General features: G+C 38.5%; 1 protein-coding gene across 1 annotated transcript in view; it reads right to left on the minus strand.

The window, feature by feature from the left end:
• Positions 1 to 5,866: 5,866 nt before the first annotated feature.
• Positions 5,867 to 25,016, minus strand: part of dusp7 (dual specificity phosphatase 7) — a 29,414-nt gene continuing 10,264 nt past the window's right edge. Inside the window, exons 2-4 of the mRNA XM_057846304.1 lie at positions 23,507 to 24,419; positions 19,416 to 19,844; positions 5,867 to 9,672 (exon numbers count right to left, since the gene is read on the minus strand). Coding sequence (XP_057702287.1) covers positions 9,356 to 9,672; positions 19,416 to 19,844; positions 23,507 to 23,909 — 1,149 coding nt within the window. The 5' untranslated portion in view covers positions 23,910 to 24,419 and the 3' untranslated portion in view covers positions 5,867 to 9,355. The remainder of the gene's footprint in view (positions 9,673 to 19,415; positions 19,845 to 23,506; positions 24,420 to 25,016) is intronic.

The following is a 25,016-nucleotide window of genomic DNA, read 5'->3' on the forward strand; positions in this document are numbered from 1 at the left end:
ACAAATGCCAAAAGGCACTAAAATAAGACTTCATTATAAAAAAAGAAAACAAAAACTTAAAAATCAAAAGTTAACTTTTATCAGCTAGCAGGCAACTTCTTGTAGAAGGATTTAAAATCTTTACTGGACTAATGTTCAATGGGAAGAGGGAGAAATTGTTCTATTATAGACAAGTTTCCGAGGTACTTCCGCTTTACTTCCTTATGTATGCAAGCAACTTCCGTTTCAGAATTTCTCCATCCAAAACAACAGTGGAGCTGGAGTAACATTACTCATGAAAACCCCTTAAAAAAGACAATTTGGAAATACCGCATCCATCTGCTATCATCACGACAGGGGAGGACAACATGGTTATCAAGGCAGATGTGGAACCAAGCTTGTGCCACCATAAAGATCGGGTGTTTTGGTAGCCATGTTGATGCTGTGTTATGGAAGGTATGTTCTTCCTATCCCTGCATTTACATGAGTCCGGTGCTCAAAAAATAAAGCTAAAATCATGCGCATGAGACCACTTGTTGCCCTTGATATTGTTATTACGATGACGATTGTAATTATGATGATCTTTAATATCATTTACTACAACTACTGTATCTGCTGGTAGCCTGTTGCTAATCAGTACGTGCAGATGGCACAATTATTTCAACGCATAATCACAAGTATTACAAGTTTTTTGTTTGTTTGTTTACAGGTGGAAAACGCTGTTAGGCAAGGGAAGATAGTTGATGTGCCTCACAGCACATATATCGAGACTATGTCGTTCTAACAAGGGGCGGCCGAGAGGCTGGGGCTGGAGGCGGTGGCTCGCCTCGCGGCTGACCGTCAGCTCGATCCCGAGATCCAACTACGAGCTTTTTAACTGCAGCAACTTTAAGATACGCTATTGGAGCTGGAATTACCGAGGACAGCGGGAGAAAGCCCACCTAGAGGTCGTAATGTCAGGTGAAAGTTTGGCGAGGCTCCGGAGCGCTGCTGTCTGATATCACATTCTCGTATGGCAGAGGTCACGGAACCGCGGACCTCGGTCCGGTTCCGGACCCCCAAACCGTCTGGACCGGATCTCAAGCTGTCCGGACTAATACACGTTGCAACAACAAAAATCATTTTTTTCTGCGGGTTTGCAGAGTGGAGGCAGGCAACAAACAAAAACCTTAGCGGTGACGCGCGTGAGCCAGCCAATTGGAGTGAATCACTTTCCAGACTCTGCGGCGTGACAGCCAAAAACTGAGCTGAATGAAGTTGGAGGAGGTACGGCAAATGGTGTGCTCAAAACTACGCAAGATTGATGCAGAAAACAGTGTTTAAGGAGGAGTGGACCAACACATTTTTGTTCATTTTACCTGGCGGCAGCACAGGACCACTATGCCATATCTGAGACTCATTCAGAGACTGTAGCGCTTGTAAAAAGCAGCAATTTGAAAAGGCACTATGAGACGAAGCACGCAGTTTTTTTTGCCAAGTTTCCCTATGAACTCTGCCATCCGTTCTCAAAAAATAGCGGAATTAAGGGCTCAATATGATCGCACCTCACGGCTCATGGTTCATTCATTCACTGCACAGCAACGTGCAATTGAATTTACCCTCAGAATAGCGTTGATATTGGGTCAAAACAAAAAGTGTTTCAGTGACGCATTGTCAAAGATTGTATAAGTGTAGTTGCTGAAACTTTGTTGATGGAAAGCAAAAAGAAGAGGTCTGTCAAAAAATAAAGCAAATCCCCCTGTCAGCATCCACAATTTACAAAAAAAAAAGAAGTCTTGAACATGCTCTTATGTTGCTATTTCATGATTCAATTAAAGCACTTTTTTAGTTTTATGCACCTTTTATATTTTATTTACATTTTTGAATGTTGTAATTATCAGCATGGCCAAGTAAAAATAGGTTTGTATTTTTTGGAAAAAAAAGAAGCATTAAAAATATTTCCGGACCCGAGATTGTTGTAATTTTTTAATTTCGGACCCAGAGGATTTATAATTCATGACCCCTGCCGTATGGTATTTTGCCAATTATTTTATAAATTGTTATTTATTGACCTGTTTTGCACATGCACCAATTGTTTTAGATAAAACAAGAAATGGAATCATGTTTTCCAAATGTTTTATTGTGATCAATATCTGCAATAAAAAAGAACGACATACTATTTTTGTTTATATGTACATATAAACAAAATAATATAATATATATATATATTAATAATATAATATATATATATATATATATATATATATATATATATATATATATATATATATATATATATATATATATATATATATTGTTTATATGTATGGGGGGGCAACCGGGTACGTTGTCCCGGGCCTCAGGACCATAGGGGCCCCTGAATGACCCTTAATTTATTTTACTTTACATTCACATATTTCTTTTTTATTTAAATAATTGTCTGATTAAATGTTATGTTCTACTCAAAAAATACTTAAAAACTTTAGTATATTAAATATTTCAAATATCTATTTTTTCCTTTTTTTGCACACGCCCCCCTCCACCCCTACCCCTTTTGTGTTTTGATTATATTTTGGGGAAAAACATCTTTTATGTATGCTTTTCCAATGCTTTTAAATCTGAATAAATACTTTGAAGACACCCAAAAGTTTTTTTTTTTTTTGGGGGGGGGGGATTTTCGGAAGGCGGGGGCAGTCCCCATTATCTGCGAAAAATGAGGAATCACTGTACAGCTTAATTTATACAGGGGACACAAGTGGCCCCCTATAAAAATGACCCTGGTACCATTATGGATCCTGCAATGGGAGAGAGTGTTCTATATTGACTCAAATGCCATAGACGAAAACCTTCTACAGATATTTAGGGCTAAGGGGTCAAAGTGTGCCACTTTTGTTTAAAAGTGAGTAAACTACTTCCTTCCAGGATCTAATATGATCCTCCGAGAGCAAGACTTCCCATATCAGAACAACGCCAAGACTTTTGGAAATTGAGACCATGTCCAAGACCCTCTAAATGTTTCGAGACCAAGAAGAGGTTGAATTACTGCAGCCTTTTTGTGTTTGGATGTTTGTTATATATTCAGTTCAATGATTACGTAAACATCTCATCTATGAACAGAGTGCATGGTGGAAAAGGAAGAAAAAAAGACAGGAAACACGCTAAAGAAAAAATATGTCAATATTTATTACAGTATAAACAAGTGTGGTGTGGTTTGAGTAGACTGTACAGTACAATACATTGGGCCAACGGTGTTTTCTTCAACGTGCCCTCCCTCTTTCCATCGCCCACACAACTTGCATGTTGTGTTAAAGACAGCACAATACAAATTGGCCATTCAATACAAAATGGCCATTCAATGCAATACGATGCAAATATACATTGTCCCAAAAAAAAAAATCCCTGAAAACTCCCTCATTGAGGTAACTTTTTTGTTTGTTTTAGCATTCCCTTTATCTTTTCTCATTTTATCACTGAATAGTCCCTCCCGTCCTGAGCACATTGACACCCAGATGTGGCTACAAGTTAAGGACACAGAAACATCCGTTCCCATGATGTGGCAATGTGTACGTGTTTCTTTTTTTGTTTGTTTCTTTGTTTTCATTGTTAAATATAAAAAATGAAATTAAGAACAATCAACACAAAGGAAAAGCAGCACAGAATCAAAAAGTCTTACAAAATCAAAACAACACTGTCACACGTTTTTCATGTAGGGGTTGTTATAATTTTCCACTCTAGTGCTGTAGTAGAACAACATTTGCATATAAATTCATAATATATTCAATATATACTGTATATATTAACATTAAAAGGCCACAGGAATAGCATAGATTACATTTAAACTGAACAAGATGCAAAAAGAGCTTTATGGTCATTTGATTACATTTCCTTTGGGGATGGAGATAAACATTTTTTAAATTGTTTTTATTTATTAATAAATTAATATACTTAGATGAATCTGAACTCCTGTTTCCACAGCAGTGGAAACAACGTTGCTATAGCAAAGGTAAATTGACAGCCTAGTACTCAATATAAATTGCAATTGCAGAGGTGGGTAGTAATGCGGTACATGTACTCCGTTGCATTTACTTCAGTAACTTTTTATGAAAAATTTACTTCTAAGAGTAGTTTTAGAAAGCCGCACTTTTTTCTGTTACTTGAGTAGATTTGTGAAGAAACACTCTTACTCTGCTACTGCAGATGTTACATTTTTCTTCTTTATTCTACATATTGGATTTTACTTCTTTCACCGTAAAAAATTAAGTATTTGACATAGAGCGCTACCCTCACCATGACTCGCAAGCCGAAAGAACCAAGGTTTTATTTGGCGCCGATTGACCACGGAAAACCGGAGATATGATGCTTTTAGTTTCATAACAGGAAACATGTTTTCTCAACTAGAGGGCACTCATGCTCTTTGGACGAATGATGCTTAAGTTCTGTCGATTTTTTTTCTCTAACTGGAATTCATTGTTTTAATTGTTGTTGTGTTTCTTTGGCTTAATGTGGTTATGTTATATGTTAGAGTACAGTACAGGTAGTCCCCGGGTTACGACGTACCTGACTTACGTGATTTCGACTTCATGACGCCGGATTGTTATTCTTTAATTTTTATAATAAGGTTGACTTTTGTTTTGTGATGCATGCTTTTGTCTTGGCGCAGTGTAGAGCATGTAATACTAATGGCACACGAATAAGAGCGCATGTACACACAGAGAAGAACATATTTGCACACACGAAGAAGAGCGCACGGGCACACACACACGAGGAAGAGAACATTTGTTCCAACATCGCACAGCCAAATGAAAGAGAAGGGAAAGCCTGCGAGCCTGCAAGCCTGCGCGAACATTTGTCGCTTGTGAAGCATCCACCGAGGCAACACCTGTACATAACACCTTTTGTACTCTTTATTGTGCGTTTTCAATTGTGGTCGAATACTTGGGGCGAGTTCATGCAATTGTTTCTAAAGAAGTGCGACCACTAATCGATGGATACTAATCGTTTGTGTGGATTGTTATTGCTGTACCAGCATCTAGTTATAAAAGCACATTTGAATTGCTGTAATAGAAGATGAAATTGATTTAATTTGATTTTTTACTTTAGTTACATTCTGCAAGTGTTGATGTCATGAGCAGCTAAATAAAGTTAACAAATCACACGGACGTTTGACATAGTCATTTCGGTGCTTAAGATCACTGTCCAGCTAGGACTTAGCACCAACATCTTGGCAAGGACAGTACAATGACGTATAATACACGTTTTTGGATAGTTATTTTGAGATTTAGGTTGTTTATTTAGGGGTACTTAAAGTTTTAATTCCGACTTAGTCGGAAAATTCAGGTTACCTCGCCAGTGTAGAATGGAACTCGTTCATAACCCGGGCACTACCTGTATAATAATAACAGTTCATATGGATAACTTTGTGCTGACAAAACAAATACCTTTATTTAATTAAAAAAAAAAAAAACAACATCTTAAGCAGTTTCTCACAATGTTACTCATTACTTGAGTATTCTTTTAACCAAATACTTTTTTATTTGTACTAGAGTACATTTTTTGGATGACTACTTTTACTTTTATTTGAGTAATATTATTTGGAAGTAACACTACTCTTACTTGAGTGAAATATTTGGCTACCTTTCCCACCTCTGGGCAATTGAAATATTACATTTTGCCCAGTCTCTAGCGCAACATAACAAATGCTCAAAATTTAAAATTTTACATGTGACATGACAACAAAAAATAAGTTGGGGCAAGCGGCGGACATTAAGCAAGCGCGTCAGGTTAGCGCTCCTATGATTCCATCAGTATAGTACAAAAGATAACATCTGAGGTCTTGTTTCTAGGAAAAAAAAAAGTCCTGGTGTATTGCAGAGTAATAAAGACAAGTTTGTGTTGACCCGTAGCGGTAAAAAAAAAAAAAAAAAAAAAAAAACTTTTTACTGCATTTTGATTCAAATTATTTTCTATATATTTTTACATAGCTGTCTTGTAAAAATTGAGATACAAAGAGATTTCAACAGTCAGAAAGAGTTTGTAAGGCCAGCTGAGACCAACCCTGCTCACACCCGAACACTATAAACAAAATCGTTCGGTTTCCAATTGCAAACACTGAACCTCACACAAGAAACTCACAACCAGGTTGCTGTTGTAGTCTGAATTATAATTTGGCGTGGATTCAGATCTGGTTTTTGGCAGTAGTAAAATCAATGCATTTGTTCAAATTAAGATTCTTTTTTTTTAAAAAAGTTACTGTCACACAGCAAAACTACTTGATGCCACAAAGAGCAAGAGCAGAATTCAGAAATTTTGACACAATTGAATATAAATTGACAAATTATCTTTTTCAGCACTTAACATTCGAAATCCTCTCGAATTTTATTTAGTTAGCATGACTAATTAATGACATTCATTTCTTTAAAAAAAAATTTGAGCCGTATTATTTTTTTCTCCATGTACGTTCAAATATATGTAGCCTATCGTAGGTCAGCATCACATAGCTAAACAATACACATAAAGGTAATGTCCCTTTTGTAGAATTACCTCCTGTAATTAAATAAAAGATGTTTAATTTGAGCATTTGTGTTCAAAATCCTACATTTACTTCCCGTAACTTTCGGACCATAAGCCCCTACTTTTTCCCTCATTTTGAATCCTGTGGCTTATAGTCCAGTGCGTCTTATTTGTAGATTTATTTGGGTCTGTAGGTAACACTTTCTTTGACAGTGGCGTCATAAGACTGCCATAAGGCCATCGTAATTATGACATGACAATATCATGGGCATTAAGGACATTTTGAGTTATGTCGCTAACTCCAGCTCGAATCTTTACATCCATTCAAAAGTAAGATAATTTGCTGTATTACACAAAATGCCAACTGTCATAAGCATTCATGGCAGTGTCATGTCATAATTATAATAGTCTTATGACAGGCTTATGACGCCACTGTCAAACAAAGTGTGACCAAATACCATAACTAGCAAATAATTAAACAACTGGAACAGTAACTGAAGAAATAATTAGCACATAACATGAATTTTGATTGATATTTACATTTGTAGTGCTGTAATGCATGTTAGGAGGCATGTTGGATGACAACAGTGTTGCTAGCATGTCACAGCAGAGGTTGACTGTCCCCCCTCCAGGGAGCAGTGATGGCCAAATGCTCCTTGAAGCAATGATGCTGTGCAGCCAATTGGTTCAAAGCTTCATGGTGGTTCATTTGGTCTTAAGACAGTCTTATGATGTTGCTGTCAAATATTGATTTTCCGGTTAATATCTTTTGGTGTAAATATCTTATAAAACAGTGAGGAAAGCTGCAGCTTATCATCCAGTGTGGTTTATAGAAGAACCAATGCCGTTTTCATGTCAAATTTGGTGGGTGGCGGCTTACAGTCAGGTGTGCCTTATAGTCCGAAAATTACGGTAATTATAAGTCTAACCTAATTATTTTTTAATCTATTTACGTTTAAATAAATGTAGCCTATTGTGTGTCAGCATCACACAGTTAAATAATACACACAAAGGTTATTTCCCTTTTGTAGAATTTACAGTTTACCTCCTGCAATGAAATGAAAGATGATTCATTTGAGCATCTGTGTTCAAAATATTAAATTTACTTAATTTTTTATTACAGCATATTTAGCTAACAATGCTAAATACGCTAAGATGAGGCCAATCGTGTAACCATGTTGACTATAAAGGAGAAAAGATAGACATTTTTTTGTGTGAGGTTCGGATTACGTTTGGACAAAAGCTACACGTTCTTTAGCTCCCGCTACTACAAAAAGGGGGCATCTGGAAGGGGAAGCGGGCTTTTGCCTCAGTCTTGGAAAAATCCTCCATTTTGTAAACAAACAACAAAATCTCCATTATTCCTTTTTTAAAGCAACATCCAACTGGTGGCTGAGTCATACAGTACCGCAGCATGCTCAGGTATACAAAACAATATAATATATATGTCCATTTACTATTCACGCTCAAATATATATATTTATATCTATACCCAATTAGGTTGAATACTTTTCTTGTACAATATACTGTACACTCAAGGCTTAAGGGTGATTCAGACCAAACGTTCTAAAGTAAGTGCAGTTTTCATCGATACACTTTTACAAAGACACCACAAAATGGCCGCATCAGAGCTGTAACACAAGCTTTTCACATTAAATCCTGTGACACACTAGTGACCGTTTTAAAAAGAGTCTGGCATATGAAATACTTTTAACAAGGCAGAGGAAGTGAATGGCAGATTTTAAACTTCACTCGCCTAACACAATATGGAGTTCCCCATCACACAGGCACTAAGCCACTTCTGTTATGAATCCCACACTATTTCCGAAAAGACTTGTGTTACGGCTCTGCTACAACCTGCAATAATTTGCAGACCCCATTCCGTCACAAAACCAGACCAGAAACCTGGATTTAACATGCCGTGTAAAAAGAGTTTGTACATACTCAAGAAAGGAGGCACTTCTTTGCCAAAGGTTGCCGAGATAAGCTAAGTGCTTCCACCTTGTCTGACTCAAAAGTATAAAATGTTGGTGCCGTCGGTAAAACCGGTTTGGTTAAGCCTCGCTATGGCGCGATGATGAAACAAAGCAGTTAAGTTGCGAAACATACAACTGGTACTTCTGGTTGGACAGTGTAGGGAAGGACGCACCTATGTGTGAACTACAGTTGGTCAAAAGTCAAACATAGGCCCAATATTTGGCCCTTTAAGCGGACCACCTTTGGACTTGCTTCTCTAACCCATCCTTGTCTATCTTGAAATGGCAGCACACCAGTGCCAGCAAGTAATTGGCTACACGACAGTGCAAACTGCATCCTATCATCAAACACGACTTATCATTTTAGTTTAACAATCTCACCGTTTTGGCCAAAGATACCATTATTGTCAATATAATCATCATGTGTGTACGTATATATATTTATATCAATACATGATCTAAACTGGTGCATAAAAGCACACAAAATATACAAAAAAATGAATGTAGACATTTCATTCTGCTATACCATACAAACAGCACATACAAATACTTGTGTGTGTGCATGTGTTAATTCCTTGGTTTTTAAAAACTTAAACTCCATTGAGAAATTTTTCAAAGACCCCACGTTCTCCATTTTGCCGTGGAAGTGCGGTGTATTTTCCATTTTTTTTGTCTCCCCAAGTCTTTGTACGAAGAAGTCTCCTTGGCTTGAAGAAAGCCGTCCTTGGCTTTCTTAAAAACATCCCGCTTTCGAGGCGTCGTCTGCGACCTCGACGTTCCCGGGCTCCCAGCTTCCTGGAGCTAAAACATTCATTAAAGCGGCTGCGAGCGCCTCCGCGCAACCACTTGGTTACCGCGGTAACAGGATCACCTAAACCCAAACGATACGGGGCAGCCTTTCTCCGCCGATCTCACGTTGATTCCAGCGTGTCCAGTTGGAAAACATTGTGGTTAGTGGGCGTGGTAAAGAAGAGCTGCTCATTGGTGGGCGACGTGGCATGGTTGTCGCACGGGCTGTTTAGGCCCAGAGTCCGCTCGAAGTCCAGCAGCTGTCCCATGAAGTTGAAATTGGGTGAAATGTTGGACTTCTTGCGCTTGACAAAGTCGTAGGCGTCGTTGAGCGATAGGTTCAGCTTCTGCATCAGGTAGGCCACCGTCACCGTCACTGAACGACTGATACCTGCCAGGCAGTGCACCAGGATGCCACACTTTTTGGAGCGTGCCTCTTCTGAAAGAGCCAAAAAAAAAAAAAAAATCAGTGAGAGTGGTTTTTAGCAAATAGCTGAAGGTTCTACTCGTCCTTCTAAAAAAATTAGCATATTGAGTAGGGTGAACATTTGTTATCCAAAAAAAGAGGACACTCGGCCCAGCCTCAAAATACTTCAATTTTACATTGCATTCAAAGATGCTTATGGTGGAAAACACAGACAAGGCTGAAAAAGCTGTTTCTGCCCCTCTATAACATAAACTGCTGCATTTTAAGCCGGTTGTGTTTGATAGAAAAATATGTCTGTATGCTGCCATAGCAGTTTCATGACGCATTAAGTCGCTGAACTATTTTTAATTTGTCCGTTTTACCCTGGAGGCCCCCGTTTACAGACAACCAACTAACAACAACCGCTTTTGTTTCAACCCAGGCATAAAAAGGTTAGTAATTGTATTTATTATTCGAAATGTCCATCATTTTTAGCTTAGAATCATTAATTGATGTCTAATATTTAGTTGAAAAAAATATATATTCACTCGCACATTTTAAACAAATCACGTCACAATGAAAAAAATAGTGTCTGTAAATAGGTCACGGATATCTACCTCATAACCATCGCTTAATTGTATTTTTTTTTTTGTTACTGTCGCATTTCCCCCGATATTTTGGATAATAATCAATCCAAACAAAGAAAAATTGGAGAAAAAAAAAAACGTTTAAAAGGGAAATATTCGAAAAAGAAAATCTCGATCACTCCTTGATATCTGCCATTCCTGCAAGTTGTTATATTACCGTGTTTCACCCATAAAATCCCCAAAAAGTCCAGCTGTGGCCATTCACTGCTGTGTCTTGACACTCGGTGAGACATGCTACATGGAGTTTTTGGATTTAAACAAGGTATCTTGGTAAAATCATGGTGTCTTTAATTATGCTCTCGCGTGCTCTCACCTCCAGTTAGGGTTTTGCTGTTTAAATTTTTGTTTTTTAAATGCCCACCTGTTCAAAATTTTTCTTACACCAAAAATTTGAGATTTTAAGCTTTCCAATGATGCATCACACATGGATATAGGACAATTTTGAAATTTGGCCAAATTGGGGGTTTTCCGCCTTATATCACTTTAATATATTTAAAGTGTGCCTCCTCCGTCTGCATAGAAAAATGCAGTTGTATTTTTAAAAATTATATATAGCTATATACCGTAGTATATAACCAAAGACAAAAATTCAAATTCTCAGGGGTTACTCAGTAGCCCCAACCCTAAAAAATAATCAAACAATAAAAACGCAAAAAAACAAAAACTGGAATAAGATAATAATAAAAACTACAATGGAAACGTAGTCCAGTCAATAAACACACAGCAGGCTATGTGCCAACTAAACATTTTCATACATTACTATCATAACAATTGTCCTTGACAAATTGTTATTCTCAATGTTCTAGATTGTACGCAAACAATAACCGAAATAAACTGACAAACGATTCAACAAATACGTTTCCAAACGCAGCAGTATAAAACTACATTTCCCTTAATGCCTAGCATGGCTTAGCTCACTGACAGCTAGCGAGCACCGGTAGCCGAAGCAAAATCAAACATTGCTATAAAAGTTTACAATCATTGGCAGCGCAACGATGCGACACCAATGGGGATTTTACAGCTCCGACAGAAGTCAACAGTTGCCGAAAAGTGAGTTTAGGAAGTGTCCATACCGATAGCATGTGAGATCCTGTCGTGACGAAGGTTTGTTTGTGAATGCAAATTGACAGTTGACGCCGTGATAAAGCCAGTATGTGACTGCGCACTCATGCGCAAATTTGTATCCAAAGTAGAAAAAAGGTATTTTCATCTTAATTATTCTTTTGGGTACATGAGCATTTGATTAGATACTTATTGATCGTAAAAAAAGTCTGAACAACTGGGCAGGCAGGCAGGCAGCACAGTACCGTAGTATTCTGTGCAAAGCGTCAGTCATTCTCAACACACGCTAATTGGTCACGTGAACAATAATGAAAACCGGACATTTTCATGAATTTATTAAACCCTACCGGACGCTCCGGACAGGATGTTAAAAGTGGACATATCCGGGCAAAAGAGGACGTTTGGTCACCCTAATATTGTGATAAAGTTCATTATAACGTAATGATGAAAATTACACTTTCATATATTTTAGATTCATTACACACAACTGAAATGTGGTTCAAATGGCGGCAAGGTTAAGTCAGACGTGATGTCATGAACAGTTCAAAGCAGTAACAACTTTCCTGGTCTGCTCAACAACACTCATACAAAATCAGCATAACACATCAATCCAAAATCAAGCCTGTGGAACAAAAGAAACAATTACATTTGCACTCCAATTACATTGCGGCTTATTTAGCAGCTTTAATCAATTAACTAGCACTTATTTGTTTTCAGTGTTGTGCAAAGTTAGCCCATTATTCTTGAGCACACAGAGAGGATTGGTGTAGCCTTGAGTTTTTCTGAAAAGCTTGCATCCTAGAATACGCCCTTTAGCCCTTCTTGCAGTCTTTTATACACTATCCTCATTAAATGAAACGTTGAAGTAAAATGTTCATTTATCCACTTTCAATGTATTCTCTATAAAATGGATATCTAAATGTATGTGTTTATAAAATTGATTAGACAATGGGATTTACAGTCGTACTTCTACATACGAATTTAATATGGTCCAGGACCTTGTTTGTTAGTCGAAATGGTCGTATGTCGAGCGGGAATTTCTTATCAGAGTACATTTTAAATTGAGTAATTTATTTCACAGCCCAAAAACCTATGTTAAATCCTTAATAAATACTGCTGGTACAATTATAAATAGAAATAACACATAGCATAACAAATAATTCATAACTACAAATCGTAACAAATTGGGTTCTAGTGTGGCCGTTGTGTTTCGCATGCTGTTGCTGAACGCACCGTGTTACTGACAAGAGAGAGAGAGAGAGAGAGAGAGGTGCGGTAGAGAGGGAAGCTTTACCTTTTTTATGTTGTTGTGTTGCGTGAGTTCTGAAATAAATGACTAAAAACATGACGAAGCCAGCGACTTCCTTGCCGATGTTACAATAGTAATAATAAATCGGAAAATAAAAAAGCGTTTTTATCGTCACCTTAACTGGCAAAAGGAGGTCGTTGGAGACCGGGCATATTGTAGAGTCAGTTCACTCATGCAAATCACGCTCATGATTTTTCTATTATTTCCTTCTAAATTTCAATGAGAAGCATCACCTCTTTTCTTTTATCACCACCTGCACTGACCTTCTTGGGACCCATGTTGATTTCTCTCACAAGAAAATCCGCCGCGCGTAGGTTGTGCAGGAAAACAATGAAATTGCGACTGTAATAAATCATTGTATTTCGAGCAGGTTTCAAGGTTTATCGTGGTATGAAAATCTCACGGTTTCAAAACACTAAAATTTACTATTTTACTATTTCTTATGTCCCAAAAATGCAGTCAGAAGTAGGTTAGAGCGGCAGCGCTCACCCCTCCCCCTCCGGTTGTTGCTGTGTCTTGTCTGTCAGTGACGCTATTCTGTCTGCTGTAGACGAGCGTTGACATAATGGCTGAAAGTGGCCGAACTTCACTTGCGATTTCCCCCCCTAAAAAAAAACAAAGTCGCTCGTATTTCGGCTGCCGAAAAGAAACAGACGGCCGCGGCTTAGAGGAGGAAGGACAGCTGACGTGCAAGATATGCTTGCGGAGGGTGCTTGCAAGGGGGGGCAACACCGGCAACATTATTTCACATTCACATGACCATCATCCATCTTTTTACACAAAATTTAGGATAAGTAAACGCTGTCATGAATGTTTCCCAACAGCTACGAGAGTTCGCATGTTTAGTGTGTCTAGCGATGGTTAAACAAATACTATAACGTAAGCTTGTTAACAAGGCAGATAATGTGGCTAGTTAGCATGCCAAGACAGCTAACTAGTGTCCTCTCACCTCACTGCTCCAAACTTAACCCAGAAAAGGTGAACACGCTCACATTCCTGCATCATAACATGGACTTAGAGAGGAATATGTAGAAAATGAGCAAGTCTCTCAAACTGTTGAGATTGCGCTTTAAAGTCAGTGCCTGCAATATATAAACAGTATATATTATTAATTTTATTTAGAAGTGTTTTTACTTTTTTATGGCAAATAATTATTGTTGTTTTTGATGTAATTCGAGCAACTTGAGCTGTGGCTGTGAGTATAGTCTATAAGTTTTATTTATTTTAAATTTTATTTTAAATATTTCAGTTATTTTTTTAATTTCTTTAGCTATTTTAAGATATATATGTTCCAATTTGAAAGTATGTTGTGAAAAATAAGAAATCCTGTTCAATGGAAAAGTTTTTTGTTTTTTTTAACCCATACATCTACAAATAAGACATTCGAGAGCTATAATTGCAATACAGTGAAACTGTGGAATTTTTGCTTAATATACTACTGCTCGTCTACAAAACACTTATGGCCTTGGACCAAAATACATGCTTGATTTATTAGATTTCGATGAAACATCGAGACCCCTAAGGTCGTCTGGAACCAATCTCCTGTATGTTCCAAGAACAAGAACCAAGCAGGGTGAGGCAACATTTAGTTATTATTCTCCTCACCTCTGGAACAAGTTACCTGAAGGTCTGATATATGCTCAAACTGTTAGCTCCTTTAATCAGGGCTAAAAACGCTTTTGTTTAGCACAGCATATCCATAACTGTCTATATATTTCAAGCTATTTGCTTTCTATTCCTCTTGTGCTTTATCTCCATTGCTGATTTCAATTATTATTATTAGTATTTTTTTTTATTGCATTCGTGATTTCTATGTATAATTGTATTTCCTTTTTCGATTGTCTTTGTTTTTACGTTCTATTGATTTAATGTAATTTTTAAGATCTTCATGTGATGTCAAGCACTTTGAATTGCCTTGTGTTGAATTTTGCTATATAAATAAATTTGTCTTGCCTTGCCTTAAGGTTATCATACCGTCAATATCTCATACTGACACATGCCTAGTCGAGACAAATGACGAGTCAAATTTTACGTCGGATGTCGAAAGGATCGTATGTTGAGGTACCACTGTACATCGTTTCCTATAGTAATAATGCTAGGCTTTTGTACAATTCAGTTTAAAAAAACGAGAGGTTCCAAAAACACAGGTGATTTGCTGAAAATAAACCCAGGCTAAGCGACAGTTCACTGTATACTTGCGTCAGAGTTAGTATCATAGCACTATTAGAAATTATAAAAGCATCACAAGTGTCAAGTTTGACCTCCTGCACTCCTTTGTAGTACAGTATTTCGATTGTTGTTTTGCTGTGCAAGAGGGGACACTTGACACTATTGGTGGATCTTAACAACTTGCGTCAATATGACTCTTCTTGGGAAATATTGCAAATTTTCTGTTAAGGCTCCGATGTCCTATTTTCTGCAGGATTATTTGTGTGAAAGAGGCTATTCCCTTGGCTCATTTACAATGCTTGTCAATGCTTGCTTCACTGAAATCTCAAGCTTGTCAGTCACTGTGAATGCAAGCAGTGCAGAAGATGGATAGTTCGATCAATCTAAAGGCCTCCCCATCAACAGTTAAAAAAAAAAAAAACTATTTGCAGGGATATGGTACATCAAGTGCAACCATGAACTACTGTATATGTTGAAGCTACATTATTAATAAGCTGCATCTTTCTGTCCCTCCAAGGCCTCGTGCCGCTCAGGCCATTAGACGTGCTTCTCTTATTGCAGCCTCCAGACGCCTCCTGTGAACACCAAATTCAATTTGTCTGTGATGTCTGCTCACTTTAAGAGAAAAAAAGGGAACTGGAAATGGTCATGTGGCTAGCTAAAAGCATCCACAGCAGACTCTAAAGTATAATAAGACAACGTCATCATTGACTTCTGTAGCAGTTCTTGGCCTCCATTTACAGCTGAAAGCTTGGAGAAGAATGCAATGCAAGTGCCAGCAGTGGTAATTAGCACCAGGCTCCGGCATCGGTCACAAATCCTCATGCGGCAGCATTCTTTTTCTCACAACACCTAATTAAGTACATTAAAAACAAATGATGGGAGCAAATCTAAGCCTACACATCCAACAAATGCTGCACTCAGAGTCTACTTATTTACGTTCTAATGTTTTTGTAAAGTACTGGACTGTTTTTCTTATTTAATTTGATTGGATGACTTTGTAAATTGCGCTACAAGCTTGGACAAGGAACAACTCCTAAATACTACACACAAATAACTAGTCTTTACTCTGGGTTCTTGCACCATTTTAAAAGCCAAATTTAATGCTTTTAAAGACATTTTTAAGACCTTAAAAATATTATTTACAACCAAAACATCTGAGTGAATCTGAGTGTCCTGTTGGTCTGAACAGTTTCAATATATCACATGGGAGTATGCTATACTCCCATTGTGATGATTATTCATTGTTTTTCGTTTATTTGGAGAAAGCAGTGAGCAGGAATGGATTATGGGGGGACAGAAAGGAAAATAGAAAAGGAGAGCGAGACAGAGGAGAAGAACAAACAACAACAACAAATACACTATTACACGCATATGCTACCTATGAACATAATGGTACTATCGTTAGCTAATTATATTTACCCGTGGACACCATGTGGGTGTCCTGATAACCGAGGAGAAAGAGGAGGGGAGGTGAGCCAAAAGCAGACATGATTAAGCAGCGTGGAGCGTACACAAATCAGCGTGTGATCAATGTGAGGTGTTGAACCCAGTATTATGTGAATCACTTGTAAGTGTGGATATGTTGACATCTTGTTCTGTGCTGCCTGATCGTTAATCCTGGCACCGATAGTTTCTCTACTTGAGTGTATCTAATTTCACCCAGTCATGCGTGAATTCCATCATCATCATCATGAGAGATGCTACAATATCCGATCAGTACACAAAAAGGCCACAAAATGGCCTAGAGCAGTGATCCCAACCACCGGGCCAAGGACCAGTGCCAGTCCGTGGCGCATTTGCTATTTGGCGCATTTGGGCCGCAGAGAAATATGAAATAATTTGTTAAATCTGGCCTCTTCCTCTTGACACATCAATGTGCACGTCTATTCTGTTGACTAATCTGAGAAGAGATATGTGTATGTCACCTTCTAGTGATTGGCCACCATCACTGGGGTGTTTGCACATTTAAAGCAGTCCAGCTTCAATCAAGGTAAACAGTAACGCTAGCTTCTGTTGGCTGTGTGCTGCGGGCGGCACACTTCCACAATGACGGACGGGGTACTTTCGGTCATTTTGCTCGGATTAGTAATAAAATAATAAAACTGGATGGGAAGTCGTCATCGAAATCAATTGGAGCTAGCATCTATTTTTTTTTTATCTATGTGCGCTTGTCCTCAATAATGACGTAGGCACATCAGATTTGTTCCCGGAATAATAAGCCCACAAGTTAGCGAAGCTGACTGAAAAACAGACGTCTTTTGACAGCTTTTTTTACGGGAAAAAGGCCACCTAATGAGCCAAAAGAGGCGCCAACAACCAAGTCCATTCCGCATATTATGTGGCTAAAAGCTAGCAAACGAGGTAACACAAGTGAATGCACTGAGAGCATCATACCTCGCGGCGAACTGTATTGCTAAAGCCAAGAAACCTTTCACGATTGGAAAAGAACTCATTATGCCTGCGACCAAAGATATTTGCAGTCAAGTTTTAGGAGAGGCTTTTATACAAAAAGGTTGATTCTGCGTATGGTGAGTTACATTTTCGTTCGTTTTTAGCCCCGTCGTGTTATTTTATATTTACTGTCATTTTTTGCCACACATTGCCAGTCAGTAAAGAAAAGGCCTACATCACACCAGTCTGTGGTGCAAAAAAGGTTGGGGACCCTTGGCCTGGAGGGTAACACCGAAGAATCTGGTTATAAGGTCAGAAAAAAGTAAAGAGCATTGAAGCTAGGTTCATAAAGACTCCAATTAGTGGAGCGGTTACGATTACTTGTCCAAATTACAATATGTTGTATATTGTATAACGTGCTGGGTAATAAATCCTGTATTTTGAGGTTGCTTGTGGAGTCTTTTGTTATTACGGCATAGGTCCTGTCCAAACCATGAGAATTCTGCAATCGGCCTTTGATGCTGTCTAGCTCAATTTTAGCCAGCTGAAGTTTGTTCAAGTAAAAATTTGTTTTTTTTCCAATGGCATAAGATTGCTAAATGATATTCCTTTACTATTTCCTGCTGATGGTAAAATTGAAAATTTAGTATCTAAGGATTACAGTATATAAGAGAACACAACTTTTAAGATACATAATGACAGACTTGGCTCAAACCTAAAACTGCGACTTGGCTTCATTTTCATAAATATGTCTTGCTTCTCGATTACTTTAGAAATCACTTGATTGGCACTATGTTTTTATCTCTACTTGATCATGGTGATTTACTTTACATGACTGCACCTAACAGGAGTCGCAGAAAGTTGGATGATGTTTACCATTCAGCTTTACGTTTTGTTACTAGGTGCGGCAATTGAGCACACCATTGTGCTCTATATGCTACTGCAGGTTGCGCGACTATTCAGCCACAGACATCTATGGTGGTTTTTTGTGTGTGTGTGTGTGTGTGTACGTAGCCCTAATCAGGTTGGTTCCCTCTTATCTTGGTGCATTTGTGTGCAGGAAGTCAACTAAACTCAGCCTTCTAACCCATGATGCTTTTCATTTGGATATTTGGATCTGTTTTCTAATTTATTGTTATTTTTCAAGTTGTTAATATTGTTTACGTTTTCTGTTGATCGCTCCCAGAGTAAGGACAAAACTGGAAACATAACCGTTTAATTATGCTGCTCCTTCAACTTGGAATAAGTTAAATAAGGACTTGAAACTGCCGTGTATTGTCACACTAAGTGAATTTGAATCCATTTTAAAAGATCATGAACGCAGTTCTCTTCGGTTAGGTTCATACTGCAGGTCTTAATGCATTATCAAGCTTATCCTTTTCTTCATTGTATTTTTGTATGACTGTGGTCAAGCCCGCCTCCTGCGTAGTAAAAGCCGAGTTCAAGCTAGGCGGTAACGTTAATGAACAGCTACTTCACAGTCTTGTGTGCTGCTCTCGATCTTTGCTGACGTAATTGCTGCATGAAGTCCGATTTGGGAGACTTGAAAGTTCAGACCGCCACAGCATTCGGGAAAAATGTGGCCCAGATCAGATTTAAACCACAAACAAAAGTGACCCAGATCGGATTTGAAATGGTCAACTTCTATGCAACTTGTTTCGTTCAGTCAAGTTAATGCCTCACTCGAGTCAGAAAAACACCAAAAAAATCGGATTCGTGCATTAAGACTTGAAAGTTCAATTGTGTTTGATTACTTGATTAGGTAAAAATCCCACTGTGGTGATGCATTTATCTCTTTAGTATATGCCTGATTTTGTTGAAAAATTACGTAGTTCTGCTTCATGCCTTTCTTGGCCAGGTTGTCCTTGAAAGAGGTTTAAATCTCAATTATGCTTATCTGGTTAAATCATGATTTGAAAATGAAAACAGCAGTCTGAGGATCTGGCATGAGGATAAAAAAATTGGATCTATGCATTCAGATCTGCGGTGCCATTGGAGCCTAAGTGTCTTGCATCCAAATATTAACTGTCATTCAATGTAAAAGATAAAAACAGAATGGGCAAATTTCCCTGCTTCAGCGGTAGACATGTGCTCTTGTATGCTGCAGTGCTGGGAAAAGGTGAGTAAACGTTTGAGACCCAAATATATAATAATAAGATTCAAATGAACAAGTTGACAGAGGTGTGTATACTAACCAATAAAGGAAATGGCTTCCGGGAAAAACTGTGAGAGGTTCTGACTCCAGTGATCCGAGATGGGGATCTGTTTGTACTTGAAGTCCCCTTCGTGTTCAAACATGTTGGGGAGGTTGGGCGTCACATTGAGGATATACTTGATGTTATACTTGCTGAGCACGTCCAGATTGGCTGAGTCTTTGGCGCAGCCCAGGTACAAATATGGCAGGATCTGGACAGGGAATGCTGGTTGGTTGTTGGGCAGCGGGCTGCCCTCAGATTCTGTGGCACTGCCCGGCTCACGATCCGATTCACCGTCTGAGCAGTCGGAGCTGATGCGGAGGCCTCCCAGCCCAAGAACAGACGATGGCGGGGAGCTGCTGGGACATGAACAGTCCAAGTTGGTCTCGCAGTGTTCGGGGAACTCTGACTGGAATTTATTGAACCCTCCTGTGGGGGGAAAAAGAACGAGATAACCTTTTAGATAAAAAGTAGTACTCGGTATGCGTAATGGTAAGCATAGAACAATTAGTGCGTTCGGCATATTAAGTATTACTTTCATACATCAGGATGCAAGCGTGCCCTCTAACCAATGGTGAATTGAAATGTGGAAAGTTAGTATTTCTCAGGCTTGCCACTGCGGTGAAGTAAAGTTAGCTTGAAAAACACTCACCCAGGGGAATCGTGTAAAAAGCCACGCCAAAACATCTTAATATGAAAATCGAATAATCACACAATCCTCTATGTTATTAGTGGCAAAAAAAGATTCGCTACAGTCCAAGGGCGCAGGGTTGGTCTCAACATTGGTAGGGACGATATAACAGCATAACCTGCATGTACACTTTTTGCTGGGGATGGGACATTAATAAACCCAAACATATTAGATGAACAGGGCAAAGGGCCACATTTCTCATGAATATGAACACAATTAATTGATAGGCTAAATGATCAATGCAGAATAAATCTGTATCGACTGATAATAACTTTTACGTGCATTGGTTCAGGTGATACACTGTTCGATTCAAACCTTTGTTTTCAAAAACTTTTTTATTAGCAAACACAATAAAAATAATTCACTTATTAATGGTAAGGTCAATTCTATCCTTAAAACATATGGGAAGACAATCTAAATTCCCTATATAACTGAACTCATTATATAAGGTTGCTTAAAAGGTGGTGGGGACAATTTTAGCATCCTGAAAAGTTGGTAGTGTTATGTCCCTACCGTCCCTATGCAAACCTACGCCCTTGCTACAGTTTCATCACAACATTGCTTGACCATCCATTCGCTTTTTTTATGTACGCCAGGAAACATTGCAGTATTTTTTAACATCATGCCACCACTTCAAACTGAGGAAAAAATGTCTAAATTTTCCATGTCCATGTCAAAAAATGTATGAAGGAACAAGTTCCATTAAATTTAACTTGTAGTTTGCATGGTTTCGAAGACGCCTCTTCCACAAAACAATGAAGAACAGCAGATGACTGTGTATGCCAATGTGTTGCTTACCAGCACAGTCCTGAAATTACTTTTGTGAGAAATACATTTTACATTAAAAGTAATGTGTATAAATTAGTGTTGCAATGATTAATCGATTAACTCACCTAATTCGTTTACAATAAAGGTTCGAATCAAACTTTGCTGCTTCAAGGATTCGTTTAGTTCGAGTGGAGTTGTAATGGTTTGTTTTTGAAAGTGTTTGCATTCAGTTTTATTGATTTGGGTGGATACACTGCCCTCTATTGGCAACAGTGAATATGACATAACTCATGTAACATGGCTGGATCCAGATGCTCCTTGTTAAGACCAACATAAGGTTTTAGTTTATGTTTGAGCTAATATGACTGTTTATGCATTCGTAATTTAGTTTAGAGGTATATTTAACAGTTTTTTTGTGAGAAAATGGGTTTGAACGATTTGCTAACAGCATTGTAAAAATTAAAAAGTTAGCTTTTTTATAGCATTTAAGCTAGCGGAGAGGTATTTTAATTATTGCTCTTGTGAAATGAAAGTGCAATTCTGCATTGTTTGAAAAAAAAAATTGTATTCCCATTTAATGCTCTTTTTATATTTCCTAAAATTTTATTCTGCAACACATTAAATGTTCCTAATACGATTATGGTACTCGATTATTCAAACTAATTAATAGATAGATTAGTTAAAAAATCGATAGCTACAACCATAGTATATATATTAAATTAAATTCGTAGCTGTTCAGCTGATTTATTCAAAAATAAGTGGCCACATCTTCATTTAAACCAGGGTTATACAAACGTTTTCCTTTCAAGGCCATGTAAAAGAAAAAAAATCCCAGGAGGCAAGGGCTTTTTGATGTTTTTCATTTAGTTAACACATTAAACAAATCAAAGTGGTTGCCGATAAACTTTGCATGTGTTTTTTGTTCCGTTTTAAATTTCATTGCAGAATCGTGCCAGTAACTACAAAGAGATGACATAGTACAGTACATTGCTGTCAAAAAGTACATTATTTTACATTTTTTCCCTCCACTGTATCATTTCAATACCAGTATTGAGGTCGTACATGTACCTGTCAAAGAATTGGCATGCTTTCCTTATTTTTTGGCTCTTTTATAATGCCTCTAAATAAAAGGTATTAATGGTTGCATAGGCACTAAAGCGGTGAGATGAGAAACAGCGAAACATATGTGCTCCATTGAGAGAAGCAGAGTGGATGCTCGCTCGGCTCAGTGGACTTTTTGTGAATGGCAATGCAGCTTGTGGCTCCAGTGGCGCATACACGCACACGCACACATTCATACATCTGCTAGTCAGCTCATGTGGCATTATTAATTACACAATGCGCTCATCTTCAAATAAGCAGCCTTTTCTTTGTTGGAGGATATTTCATAAGGCCGTTATGCAGCTGTTATCCACTGTTCATTCATGGAAAAAAGAAGCCTGCCTGTACTAAAGGCGAACAACATGACCGTACTGCATTTAATTGAAAACCTATTTAGGCCAATGTTGTTGATTTTTCAGGCAGTTATTGCACAATTTGTGATACAACTCATATGTGGGTTTATATGCACATTATAAAGGGATTCTGTGTCATAGATTGATCCATTCAAATGACCAGAATGACGATAAATTCAATGGGAGTGGATTTTTTTTTTTTTTTTTTTTTTTTTAAATACTTTATACAGGAAGTACATATCCTTAGCTTCTTCAGAGTAGTGGGTGAGCTGGAGCCTGTGCCAGCTGACTTTGGGTGAGAACAGAGGTATAACCTCGACTGCTTGGCAGCCTATTCTAGGCCACTTATCACAAATCATTTCCACCTCAGGACCACTTCGGACTAGTGTCTTCACTCAACTAAAATGCAGGTTTTGTGAAGACTGATTACTTGGAGAAAAGCGATGAAAGCACGAGAACATGTGAACTACTCACAAGCATATTAAGAGGAGGGGTGCATATTTTCTGCATTGAAAGGTCACGTCATAAAAATTGGTTTGTGAATTTCTGTACATTAATGTACTGTAAATGCCCCCCTGAATGTTATTTGGTGTGAAATATTACTAGGATGAATATAACTATTATTCGCAACTCTTGATATGGCTGTCATTTAACTCACTAGCTGCCATTTGCAGGCCTAGACGTCAATGGCAGTCAATGTCAATACATTGTGACTGGGAGAGCTTGGCAATCCTCCTACTCAGAATGGTTTGGACGTACAGAAACATCAATGGCACTGAAACGTGAGCATTCACAGCCCATTCAAAATGAAATGGACGTCTATCCATGTCAATAGCAGTCAATGGGTTAAATAATAGTTTGTTGTTTTGTTTTTTTTTAATCATTTTATTGGGAGTGCATTTCTGAATTCATTCATTTTAATTGTATTCATATTGTTTTTAAGTTGATTTTTTTTTTTTAAATTAGTATAAATTTTTTTCTATATTATATGTCGTTTATTTAATGACCAGTCACTTGCCCTATACAGTGTTTAAAAAAAAAAAAAAAAAAAAAAGTTAATATTTTCACAAATTAATGTAGTAACACTCATTAAAAAAGAAGGAAAAACACCTTTTCTATGTATTTGCTTTCATGATTGAGGAGAAAGAAACAAGGATTGGTTCCACTTGAAGTCTCACCTTCCAGGTAGAAAGCCTTGCAGCCGTCGTCCCGGAGTTTCTGCAGGAGCAGCCCGAGCACGGAACTCCCTAGCCCGGACTCCAGTCGCTCGGGGCCGGCCTCGTCGTACAGTAGCACCACGTCGCTTTTGCAGCGCTTGACGAACTTGTCCTTGTCCTCGTTGTTGGGGATGATGGAGCGGATGGGCAGATTGCCTTTCTTCAGCCTGCGCAGCATGAGGCCCGGGATGGCCACGTTGATGGCCGCCTCGACGTGCGACGATTCGTAGAGTTCGTGCGGCCGGCAGTCGAGCAGCAGAAGCGCGGCGGCCCCGGACTCCAGCTCCTCCTGTAACCACTCGGCGCTCTTACTCATCGTCACGGTCACCATCGCGCAGCCGCCCCGCCGGTGAGGGCTTCTCATCGGGAATCCTCTGCTGTGTCTTCAGGCAGATGTGGGAGGGAAAAAGGAGAAATCGCCGAGCTAAAGTTCACTTGATCCTCTTTCCGCCACCTCCGCTTCCATTCAGCCGGATCCGACATGCCCCTCCGCTCCGGACAGGCAACTCAAACGCGCGGAGGCTTCTACCTCCCGCTCCTCCACTCCAGCGGCGTCCATTCGAGCTCCCGAGTCGGATAAAAGAAAAAAACACAATAAATACATAAACAAACGTCCTGTTAGGTGCTACTATCCAAACCCATAGCGAGGGTTCAACGTCAGATCACGACTGACCCGAAATGCGGTTCTGATTCTCCGCCTCAGCTCGGAGTCCGAGCAGTTAAAGAGGTTGAGAGCGCTCCGGGGGAGAGGGCGGGGCGTAGAGATTTAAAGGGGCCGAGGCGCAGAGCTTCTTCCACGGCCATTCACCATAGGCTTGCCCCTACGAGGATGTACAACCTGTTTGCCCTCCAAGCAGAAAATGTTCAAACTTTTCTAAGGGGCGTGGAAGAAAAATGACACATGTTTAAATCAATGAACGTTTTAACATGAACGATCTCAGGTGAGTCCATACACTGCAAGCTGAAGCTAGATGCTGATAAATATGAAGGAGCTACCACATTCACACTTATGAAATACCAAGTAACATTAAAATGGAGAAACTACTTATGGCAATACGTTCCCACAATAATTGACAATGGTTAGCCATAGACTTCACTATTAGTTGACGGGGCGGGGGGCTTATTCACAGGCCTATTTCAAAAACTCATATTCAAACTCATATTAACAAAATTCAATATTTTCAAAACCAAAGCCGCAAGCGACTTAACACCAAAACACGTACCTCCCTTAGGCATATATAAGTCTCCATGAGCCGCGACATACAAAAAAATTCGAAGTCGTTCCCTAATAAAATCCTGATTAATCAATTTTCATAAAAGTATAACAAAACTTAAAATGGCTATAAAATCCTCGGATTTTACACGAGATGCACAAAAATAAACAAATGCAGAGATAATCACCTATATTTTCAGGATCAATATGTATATTTATATATATATATATATATATATATATATATATATATATATA

The sequence above is a fragment of the Corythoichthys intestinalis genome, chromosome 9 (genome assembly GCF_030265065.1).
Source record: "Corythoichthys intestinalis isolate RoL2023-P3 chromosome 9, ASM3026506v1, whole genome shotgun sequence".
NCBI lineage: Eukaryota > Metazoa > Chordata > Actinopteri > Syngnathiformes > Syngnathidae > Corythoichthys > Corythoichthys intestinalis.